The following is a 12,187-nucleotide window of genomic DNA, read 5'->3' as shown; positions in this document are numbered from 1 at the left end:
TTTTTATTATTTTGTTCCATAACACAGATTATGACTTATGTTTTATAGTTTTGACATAATTTTTTTGCTGTGAAGCAAAATTTTGTATATTTTTATTGATGAAAAGTAAATTTGACGATCTCTATTAAAAAATTTATTTCCCTAGAATAAATTATAAATAAATTATTTACAAGTCATAATTATTTTACAACAGGAAATCTTATAAGGGCAAGAAACTAGTTTTTCTATTCCCCTATTTAAGCATTACGACAAACACTTTATTATGCTACGAAGCAGTTTTAAACTAAAATTAATTTAATTTAATTAAAAGAAATTTAATTTAAATAACTTAATTAATAATTTTAATTGAAAATTAAAATTGCCTCAAAATAGCATCTAATTCAGTGGTTCAAAAATATTGAAAAGACTTCGTTATACATGGTTTCATTTCTATGAAATATTAACTATCGCAAGAGAAATTATTAGGATTGTGACAAAAAAAAAAGCGAGAATACCGACGGTGTCCTGAACATTAACTATATTTATTACAAACTTTCAAAAGACAAAACCACATAATTTGAAAGTTTAGTTTAAGCATTAAATAGATTTCAAATATTATTAAAAATCTTATTGAGCATAAAAGCAACTGGTTGATTAAGAAGTTTTTCTATGCTAGCAAACTAAACGTAGAAACCTCACACCAAATATTAAATGTCTAACTTGCTTTATTTTCAATTTTCCAAATATTTCAGATCTATTATGTTGAGATTCAGCAGATTTTCTACTGCCATACATTTCAAGCCTTCAAGTAATTCTATCGATTTATATAAATTTCAACTCTGGAACATTGGCAACAATGTTCTTACAAAATCCAAACTAACTTTTCTCTGTATTTAGAATTTGTCATTCAAAAACTATTTTTAACTTTTTAATATTCAATGATGTTTCTTTTATCAATTTTATTTAAAATACAAGCTTATTGTATAAAATATTTTTATTAAGAACCACAAGAACTCATATTAGCATACAGCAAACATTAATTCATTGTAACAAATGAATAAAAATATTCGTGAGAAAAATAAATTTACATAAACATACCTTAGAACATATTTGATTATAATTTTACAAGATTCAAATACACTTGCTATAGTTTCACAAAACATTGGAAACAGTTTAAAAATAATAAGAATTTTCCACAAGAAAGTAATTTTTTGTAGTCTTTATATAAGTTAAGTATATAGTTAAGTAATAGTTAAGTATATATTTAAGCATATAGTAGCATAGTTTAAGAAATCCGTGGATAAAAGAGGGAAAAGCTTTGTTTTTAGTAAATATTTTTAATAAATCAAAACTACATAAATTTGAAATTATAGAGAAATAAACTATTAAAAAGTTTTTTAATAACCAATATTTATATCCTTGGAATTCTTCATGAAGATATAAATTTGAACGAAATAGAATGTTATTAAATCTTTAATCATACATTTAGGTTTCTAAAAGGTTCTAAAGTGCGTGTTATAAAATTTTCAAAAATAGCGAAGCATATTAATTTTGCGATTTTTTGAATCTTTTGAACAACACTTAAGACATGTAATTACTATTAAAATGCGTATAAATTACAATTTTGATTTAATTTTCGACATAAAAAGCGTACAGCTAAAAGAACTTATGATTCAGATCATTAAAACAAAGGTACACAGCTAAATGTCTTAAAGCATTGGAGCATATCGCTAAAGTAAATATCTATACGAAATACTTAAATAAATTTTTTTAAATCTGTAGTTTTTCTCAAAATTATATACACAGATTATGAAAAAATTAAAATGTATATGCATTTAAGTCCTTGATACATATCGCGGCAATATATATATATACATATATAAAACGAAACAGATTGCAATTAAAATTAAAATTTTAAATACCGTATGGAAACAAAACTCGCTAAAAGATGCATTTTAAAACCTTGATTTATCTGAAATAAAATAGAAGTTTCCAAATTACGAAATTTCCACTCTCGACCCACTTTTCCCTCTTTGTCACCATGGTTTCGCAAAATTTTGTTTTCCCCTAGGCAGTATGGTTCACAGTAAACAGTTGGACTCAGTTTATGCGTGGGGATAAAAGCTACACTTATGGTAACCATGGCAAGGAGGAGAAAAGTCTGGAGATAAAGAAATTGTGTAACCTTAATTTTTAAATCCTTTGAATCCTTGCGCAATTGCAAACTGCTAAGACACGTATACTTGAAATTTTTCATTAAGTACTGTCCTTTTGCTTCCTTGGTGCATCTCGTGAGTTTTATTTTCAATCGCTCTCCTCGTAATTTGATCTGTGAACTTCGGCTACAGTCACAAAAGTAGATGAGATTGCTTGTTCCTCTGATGATATTGATGGATTGAGACTGTGTGTTAATTCTGCGTGTTCCTCTAATGATCCAGATGGATGGCGACTTCTGATTGTTAATCCTGCGTGTTCCTCCAATGATCCCGATGGATGGTGACTTCTGAGTGTTAATCCTGCGTGTTCCTCCAATGATCCCGATGGATGGCGACTTCTGAGTGTTAATCCTGCGTGTTCCTTTAATGATCCAGATGGATGGCGACTTCTGAGTGTTACTTTTGTGTGTTCCTCTGATGATCTCGATGGATGGAGACTTCTATGTTCTGCTTGCGGAAGTAAATTACTTTCGTCATAACTATCTTGCTCACTCTCAATGAAAGAAGTCTCAGAAACAGCAGAATCTGGACTTTGCTGAGAACATAATTTTTCGTAATTTCGACGGAATTTTTTATTATTTTGACGGAGGTTTCTCAATGCTTGTCTGTCTTCCGACTGTGTTATTCTTGAATGTGGCCAAGGTTCTAAATGAGGACCCTTATAGAACCAATTCATAAACTGCTCAGATTGATAGGCAGCAATAGCAGATTCAATGTCAGATGCGTCACTTGATGCAGGAGTTTCAATAGTATCCATTGCGTTTAACATTTTTATTGCTCTTTTAAGTAATTCGTTAAGAGTCGAAACAAACTGAAAAAAAAAACATTAATATCAGGAAAAAAATCCAAAACGAAAATTTCTAAAGCTATATATATATTATATAAAATGTTAGAATTTTCGGCTTTTCTGCACTTAAATTTTCATTTTTGATTGGTATTAATTTTAAATTGCTCAGTTTATTGTTTGCTCGCGTTGCTTTTAAAATTTGATTATCAAGTATTGAGTAAATTTTTTTTCACGTCAGATATGTTCGTACTTTGGTTTTATTTAGGGAATCTGTTAAGCATTGAACAATTGAATTGTTTATGATTTAAAAAATTCATAAAATCATCGACTTTTAAAGAAAAAAAAAAGTCTAATTTTTCTAATGCTTTAGATGGGCTATAAAATTCCAATGTATTCCGAGTCTCGGCAAAACCATCGAAAACAAAATTCATCGAGGAAAATTAGTTTAAATTTAGAAGGCGATTAAGACTGGTTGACCGACAGCTCCTTCGAAGCATTACATTTTGGTTTCGTCTCGGCAGTCTATGTACTTTTCTCTTGTTGGCTAACAGTGAGTTTGAAGGGCTCAGAGCACTGCGAGACATTCTCAGCCTCGTTCCAAAATTTTAATTCTCGAATTTACAGTTCAGGCAGCTGCTTTTATTCTCATTCCTCTCAATTAAGCACATATTGTTTTTGATTTAAACAGATCTTTCACACAGACCATTAGATTTCTGCAACTCCTAGTCTGCAGCACTTCTAGCATCGTAGTTTTCTTAAAGTTTTATTTTTCTTCCACTCTTCTCAAGGCAGTTTTGTTAAATCTCTTTTGCTCCAAAACTCCTTTTGAAAGTGCTTTGATTTTCAAATATAAAATGATCGGACCGAAAACAAAACACATTTTATCATTCTGGAACAATCTAAATTTTTCGACATAACGCAGTGAGTTTAGACTCATTAAATTCAAAAGTTTTTCAATAAATAAAACTCCCATCTCTCAATTTGAAACTCTAAAATTGGAAGATAATGTAGCATTTATGAAAAATGGAGAAAATAGCAAATTATTGCAACGTTGACGAGAAGAGACTAAATTAAGCGGAAAATGTGATGCTATAGAACAGTGTTTCCCAAACTTATGATTTTTGTGTACCCTTAACTTTTTCGTAACGCCGTGTACCACTATTAAAAAAATGAACATTTTCTTTTAAAAATTTGTTTATTTTCCTTTTTGGTACAAAGTTTTGTTAATAAATTTATTTGCATCAGTGAGAAGGATGATATTGTTTTTGCTGTGATAAAAAATTGTACCAAAAGTTAAAAATCACAACTGGCTGTTGACACCACTAATTATTAACTGCTAACTCTGCAAAAAAAATAGCCAATAGAAAAATACGTAATCGTAGATTTATTTTTGAATAAAATTTTTTTAAATTTCCGTTGTTGCAAGATATTTCGCATAAGAACGCGTACCCCCGCTAAACTGTTCCTGTACCCCTGAGGGTACGTGTACCACACTTTGGGAAACACTGCTATAGAACGATGAGTGGAAGCAAATTACGTCTTCTAATAGAAATAGCAAGATATTAAGTTTGCTATAGAAACCTTTAAATTGATAGAATACCTAAAATATTGGATAATGGTCGAGCCACTTGGCCAAAATATCATTTTCTAAAAAGAGGGCCACCAAATTTATGGATATTGACTGTTTGGAGAAAAAACCTTATAACTATTAGTTGAGCTAACTGGAAAACCTGAGCCAAAAATAATGGCATGGAATGAAATTCTGGGGAAAACCAGGACACATCCGTTGTTTTCATGCCAATGAAGATTAAAAAAATTTAACCTTGATGGTCAGGATGATTGCAAATACTACTGCTGTGACTTGAAATATGGAGCGAAAATAATGCTTCAGGGGACAAAGGAAAAGAAGTTCATTGAGCTTCTAAATGAGAATGATTTGATTTTTTAATTATTGTTAGATACTTTTGTGTTTACTTCTTCATATGTTGCGATATTGCTCATTTCCTTGGTTTAGGTCCCTGAACCAAATTTAAAAGATCATGTATCAAAAAGCCTGAATTCAGCAATTACCCCTACAGAGAATATGAGGAGACAATATAGGTGAGCCCTGACAATAAGCATGTCTTTTCAATTCTGTGAAAGGTTTCACTTTCTATGTGACTTGTCCTAAGTAAAGATAAGGTAGTTTGAGCAAATTTTTGAATGAAGGGCAACAGGAAAAAAAAAACAAGCGCAATTTGCGACGCACCATGCATGTATTAGGGAATCTTTCAATTGGTATTTATTTTGGACAGAAACAGAAATGCAGAAGCCATTCATTGCATTTCTTCATACTATGGGGCATGAAACAAAGTCCACTAGATTTGAGTAATAAGAAGTTTATGAAACTGCCAAAAGGTAACTTAATAAAATATTTCATGTTCCTTATTTTTCATTTTCATTTCAAATACCATCAAACGAGAATAAAGAGTTATTTTTCAAAAGCGTTCGCGTTGTTAAAAGGCCTCTTCCAATTCAATTCAAAAGTCGGTGAGAACGGGAAGGGAAAGTTATAAATATTCTTTTAATCCTTTTTATTTAATTTAAAAACTAAACTAATGAATATTTACTCTATTTTGTAGTATCTTTTGATATATGTTAAATGCAAGGCCGATACCCAATTTGAAATATTAAGTGTGTGGTATTTTAGATTCTCCATTAATTTTTTCTGATGAAATTAAAGCAATAAAATTCTGCAATCAGTTTTTGATTTGTAGTTGAATAGTGTACAGTTGCTTGTTCTTAGATAAGATCTTATGCATGTTCTTATGCAATTAACGTAAAAATTTTTTTTTGCTACCTCCAAACCTGGTTTCATGAGTTTAAACTTAATAAAACTAAGTTTTAAAAAGTAAAAAAAAACTGAGTAAGTCGAAAACTTAAGTGTCGTTTTAAAATTATTTACTCGAAACTACAAATTACACTATTTTAGTGCTTTTAAGTTTTGAGGAGAAAATTCCCAGAAGTTCTAAAAAATATCAAGTACAATTTCTAATCTAAAAATCAACCCTTTTATTTTCTAACTTTTTTGAAAGGTATTGTTCTTATACCATGTCATCAAAATCTTGTTAAGTATGAAAAAATAAACACATATTAAAAAATTTATCTAAAATCCAAGATGAGTGTAGAGGCCTCCGTAGCAAAAAAAACAAATCTTAAAATATTAAAGTGATAAAACTAAACTAAATTCCGAGCAATATATTGGGCGCTGGGTCTACTATGATGGTAATTTATCCTGAAGTTGATTATGGATTGGGATATACAGTGGATTAATTCGCTAAGATTTTCCAATAATTTACTATTTTTCAATTTTACTGGGCATTCAATTGTCTTATTTGCCAAATGAACTGAAAAATAGAGGTAAATATCGCTTTAATACCAAGAAATATCAGCATAAGTCAAGTTACTGAACTGAAAATTATGAAAATAGGATCGATCACTGAAACTGCTATTTATAATTTATTTGCTGCTAACGACGTTCAATATTTTTGCAAATTTAGAATTTTAAAAATATTTTTTCTTTCTGAAGGATGAAAAACTGAAAAATTTAATCCTAAGTTCAAGCAAAAATTACAGGATTTTATTCTATTTTATAACCAGCGTTGAGCAGCGGACCAAATTTTGAATTTTTAACAGTCAATATTCATCTCCGCAGCCTTGTCATTTTGAACCCGACCTAGAAGACATGGAACTTTCAGGATCAAGCATTGAGGCAAACTTTCCTTCCTGGAGGACTTTCAGATGGATATTTAACGTAAGCACTATTGATGGTGCCAGGTGGATTAGATTTCGTATCAATCAGCCTTTGCAGGTCACTGCCATAATTAGGCGAATGCGCTAATAAGTGAAGTTCATTAGTTAAATCATTTCTAATGTTTTTTTTTTTTTTTTTTTTTTTTTTTTTTTTTTTTTTTTTTTTTTTTTTGGTGTTTCATTCACAATAATGAAATATTACGATGATACTACTTTTGATATAAAAAGTAAGTCAGCATGCAATTAGTTTTTAATACGTAATTGACCAATGTCACCATACAAGTGACATGATACTTGTCACATACCGTTTATATAGTTGCTGAAATTTTATTTTTTGATATAGTTACAATTAATTTATCTATAAATATAATAACAAAATTTATATTATACTTTTATATTTTGGAAAAATGACTTCGAATATTTTGAAGCTTTAAGGGTTAAAGGAAATGTATACACAGCAAGTAATTTTATTAAGTCTTTTTGATAAGAGTACTTATAAGATTGATACTTACAATTCCTGCCGCAGTAACCAGTGTGAGTGCACAAACTGGCCAAAGTTTACCAAGGCCATACTCGTAGAAGTAATATACATCGAGTGATGGTATAATTAAAAAAAATACTATGTAATAAATTGTCCAACACAACGCAGGTTTATACTTTATTACTGTGCAATCTTCTCTGGCCTAGAATTAAAAAAAAAAGTTTGAATATAACAATAATATAATAACATAAATTGCGAAATTTTTCTAGGACAAAATCTCTGCCAAAAAAGAATCTAGTTTTAGAAAATCTTCGGTCTAATATCACAATACATTTTCATAAAATCTAAGGGGTTCTAATAATCGGAGTGGCGATAAAACGGGAAAATTACAAAACATCGTTCTGCTAACTGCGTTGAGATTGTGAAAAACCGCAAAACTACTGGCATGGCCTCAATTTAAAGAACCAGTGGAACCTCAATGTATCATAAATAACAAAAAATAACGGATGTCGGGAAATTGCAGTATGACCATCGTGTAACGTTTTCAACGGGGTTACGCCATATCTCTAGTTTCTGTGTTCTGGTACGCCTGTACACACAGTTTTATGTTTACGTAGCCTTTGACTGAGGTTGCTTCGCAAACATCAAAAGCACACTTTGAATCCTACAGAGTGCACTAGAATTATTTCTATTTCGTTGTAGACTGTGCAATGATGTTGGAGGATATCGCTTTGAACGATTCTTGTAGTAACCATCGTCATAACTGTTGACTGTGGTTTCACTGGTAAACTTCGAAAGCACCCTTTGCATTCTTTAGTGATGTCAGAGGATACCACTATGAACTTTTCTTGTAGAAACAATTCCCATAACCGCTGGCTGTAGTTTCTCCGGCTAACATCAAAAGCGCACTTTGCATCCTAAAGTGATGTCAGAGGATACCACTGTGAAATATTCTTGTAGTAACAATTCCTATAACCGTTGGCTGTAGTTTCTCCGGCAAACATCAAAAGCGCATTTTGCCTTCTCCAGTGCACGAGAATAATTTTTATTTCGTTGTAGACTGTGCAGTGATTTCAGAGGATATCACCTTGAACTATTCTCTTAATAATTAAATAAATCTTTCGCAGATGGCAAATTTTTTGTAACTTTAAAACTTTTCCAACCTGACAACGAAACCTACAAAGGGTTTTTAGTGATCTTTTCCAGTTTTAACTTTTTTTTCAGTCCCATGTTATTCCCAGTCCCATGTATGATTATCTTGAAGCTTTTCATGCCTCTTAAGTTCGTCTACTGAATTTTGGAGCATCCACGGTAAAAAATTAAGGAAATTCCAGAACATTACTGAATTATTCTGTAAAATTTGAATATAAAGACTAACATTAGTTCATATATTATATGTTACTGAGGTATTTCTGAATTTTTCTTGCATTAACCCTAGATTTAAAGTAAATATTTGATTTTAAAATACGCCTGTATTTTTCTGATGCGTAACAAGTCTGCTTGCATGGACAATACTATTAGGCTTTATTTTAAAACTAGAAGGTACTGAGCAAGAAATTATGGCCCCAGCTCTCTTTCCTTAGCCTCTGTAATTTCTCATTAATCATTTTTTTTAAATCTTAAAAAGCAAATACATTTCAAACAAAAACGAACATTCAAGAAAGTATACAGTTATTGCAGCTTTTTTTAATAGAATATGTTGTCAATACTTTAATTATGGCAGCTTTGACTTTTAAAGGTATTTTGAAAAAAAAAATATATAGAATAGATACTGTTACTCAATCTGAAGAAATACACGAGAAACAATTTTACCCGTTAATGAGACTCCTATCAGTTTAAAGGATTAAAACTTTTAATAAGTTTTCATTTAAAAAAAAATTTCAATATGAAGTTGAGATTTATAATTGGGAATATCTAAACTATTGCTTTTGACTTTAACTAAAGTGCGTGCTGATAAAATCTCGAGAGATAGGTGGGACAACTTGCAGCCCTTTTTTTGCATTCATCATGGCCTAGCATTTTATTTTTTATTATGTAACCGCAGTTGAAAAGCTGACCCAATTGTGAGTTTATGACCGGCAATGTTTAACTCCGTATCCTTGTAATTCTGAACTCAATCCAGGAGACAAGGGAACTCCTGGATCACTCATTGGGACTAACTAGCCTTCGTGGAGTACTTTTTGATAGAATTAACCAGCATTTGCGTTACATGTAGAGTAAAATCCCTAAAACGTATAATTAGTCCTTACGGCAAGAGGACTAACCAGTGATCCGTCTACCACTGAGGATATTTTTGTCAGCATTGTGGTTTGCGCAAACCGGGTGCGGAATTCGTATCAACGAGTCATTACTGGGATTTGAACCCGGAACACTTCATTGAAAGTCTAGTGCTCCATCCCCTAAGCTACCATGACCCAGACTTATGGTATTTTAGTGGTAGACATTGTGGTGGTCGGAATGAAAAGAAAGTATCAAAGAGGCATTTTGCAGCTATAATGTACCTAAGCAACCTGTGCAGAGAACTGAAGAAACTAAAAAACTAGTACTAAATTTTCTATACGAACAATTGAAAACTGCTTTATCTTTCCAAATTAATATTATTAGAACAGAGATCTCTCGGAGGCATTATTCAAATAAATTTTTTTCTGCAAAAAGTAAAGCGATGAGTTTTCAAATCCTCATTAGAAATTTTGCTAGTATTTTTTTTTTATTTTATTTATTTATTATTTATTAATTTTTTTTTAAGAACGCGGGTAACCTAAATACACTTAAAATTTCGAATTCATAAGGGGCTATAAATTTTAAAATGCCTATAGTTAAAACTATTAGAACCATATTTTACAAATTGTTGCTGCTCCTTCTCCATATATTTGGGATCAAAAACCCGCATCCATCGAAATTGTACCTTGTTTTATATTTTTAAAATTTACTTTATTTGAAGGATGCTAAATCTAAACGTTAAAAATTTCTTTCAGCTTGAGCTGCACGCAAATAAATGTTTTTCTTATAAGTCAAAAAACTTGTTAAATTTTCAACGTACGTGGCCAACATTTTCAGAACGATAATTTAGACAAAACAAGTCTTTAAAACGAATACATATTGTAAGAATACTTATGAAAATTGCTAACAAAAATGTATAATGTTTAAATGCTTTTTCCCTAGGCAAAATATATTTGATAGTAAATTTGTGTCATTAAAAAGTTTTGTAGTTTTAAGGAAACGATAGAATTAAACAATCATAATTAGAAACAAATTAAAGATTAAATTGTAGAACTGAAGATATATAACGTCAAGTTTCTCGAATAAATATATTATGTCCAAGTTTTATGTAGATTAAAATTTTCGATGGAAACTCTGCCTTGATCAGACTAAATTTTCATGAAGATAAATTAACGACTCAATACGCAAAACTGAATAAAAATATTAATTAAAACAATTTTTTTTACTTTGTTATTTACAAAAATATGTACAAAAATTGCAAACATAATTCTATTTATTTATTCTACCCAAGCACGATACAAACAGGGATAAAATTTACGAATTCAGAAATATTTCCCGAACATACATACAAAAAATTGTAAACATAATTCTATTTACCGATTCTACCTAGGCATAATACGAACAGGGATAAAATTTTACAAACATATGTACAAAAAAATTATAACATAATTCCATTTACCGATTCTACATAGGCACGATACAAACAGGAATAAAATTTGCGATTAAAGAGATAACGGCACATCTTAGATTGAAATGAATCATACACTAGGAATATTCAAAGATACAAAGAAAGGTTAAAAAGTCTTTGATCAACAATTTAGGTGGAGTTGAGTTGTTGAGACAGGTAGATAGATACTTTATTAACATCTCATACTCATATGTGTTGGTTATCTTAGCGTCAGCCCCGCTAGGGGCTCTAACAAATTCATCTAAGTGGAAATAAATAATAAATCGCCGAAGCGCAACTGAAAGGTGAAAGTTGGGGTTCAGTATCTTTTACTGAGAGAAAATTAAAATTAAGTATTGTGATTGAACAAACAAGTTTAAGAGAGAGAAGAGGNCTTTACGGTAGAACAGTTTAACGAGGACCAATACCGCACACCCTCGGTCCCTACGCAGACTGATCCAAGTGGCCACTCACCAGCACACTGACCGCAGCCAATGCTGCTTGACTTCGGTGATCTGCTGTGAACCGTGTCTAAGCGATCAGTTCACTGCGGGGCGTATTTTTGAATTGTTGAAAAAGATCTATGCTTTTCGATTTTATCACCCGGGCTTTAAAGGGGCAAACAAGATCAGTAATTGGAATTGAATACTGATATTTGATGGTGCACATAAATATGCAAGCGTACAGCTTATACTACCGTGTCCTGTTGAAGACTAGAAATCAGAAATTAGGGAAGAAAACCAAAAAAAAAAAAAAACACCCAGAAAGGTTACATCTGGAATCGAACCAGCTACTTCCACGGTGCAAAGAGTTAACAAGGAACGGTGAGACAGATGAGATAGCGGTTTCAGACATTAGGTCAGGAGGTGTAGACCTAATATGAGTATGGGTGAAATCTGCAAAGCACTATCTGGGACATTTTTCAGGGAATTCTTGGTTATAGTTGCAGTTTTTTTAAGTCACACTAGAGTTGCAAAATGGGCTATTGGCAACGGTGTGGGAAACATCCCTGAGGATGATCTGAAGACATACCATCACAATTTTGATCCTCTGCAGAGTGAATGGCACCCCCTTTTTGGTAACCCGACGACCTTCGAGCCGCTTTCTCAATTTGGACTTAGATCTGAATGGGAAGGAAATTTTCTGCAGATACCTCAAGGTACTGATCAGAAGCCGCCACAGGACTTTCGATTCCACAAATTTTATGAACACGTATATCGTATTAGCGGAGTCGAAGATCGGACCCCATCCCCTTCAGACCGGAG

General features: G+C 31.6%; 2 protein-coding genes across 2 annotated transcripts in view; both read right to left on the bottom strand.

The window, feature by feature from the left end:
* LOC122272499 (uro-adherence factor A-like) overlaps positions 1-12,187 on the bottom strand; it is a gene marked incomplete in the record, with an annotated part of 35,997 nt that overhangs the window by 8,127 nt on the left and 15,683 nt on the right.
* LOC107449034 (uncharacterized) lies at positions 956-11,144 on the bottom strand. Its single transcript, XM_016064430.3, has 3 exons — positions 10,935-11,144; positions 7,287-7,457; positions 956-3,006 (listed from the first exon to the last, which is right to left on the bottom strand). Exons 1-3 carry the CDS (start codon positions 10,995-10,997, stop codon positions 2,284-2,286), a joined length of 957 nt encoding a protein of 318 aa, XP_015919916.2. The 5' UTR covers positions 10,998-11,144; the 3' UTR covers positions 956-2,283.

This window comes from Parasteatoda tepidariorum, chromosome 9 (assembly GCF_043381705.1).
Source record: "Parasteatoda tepidariorum isolate YZ-2023 chromosome 9, CAS_Ptep_4.0, whole genome shotgun sequence".
Taxonomy (NCBI): domain Eukaryota; kingdom Metazoa; phylum Arthropoda; class Arachnida; order Araneae; family Theridiidae; genus Parasteatoda; species Parasteatoda tepidariorum.
This window is presented reverse-complemented; position numbering and strand designations above follow the sequence as displayed.

Coding starts and splice junctions, on each gene's coding strand:
- LOC107449034 (XM_016064430.3), bottom strand. CDS start 10,997: ATGTGCCGTTATCTCTTTAATCGCAAATTTTATTCCTGTTTGTATCGT. Junction 7,458..10,934: donor ATCGTGCCTATGTAGAATCG/GTAAATGGAATT, acceptor TTTTAATTCTAG/GCCAGAGAAGATTGCACAGT. Junction 3,007..7,286: donor TGGTTACTGCGGCAGGAATT/GTAAGTATCAAT, acceptor TTTTTTTTTCAG/TTTGTTTCGACTCTTAACGA.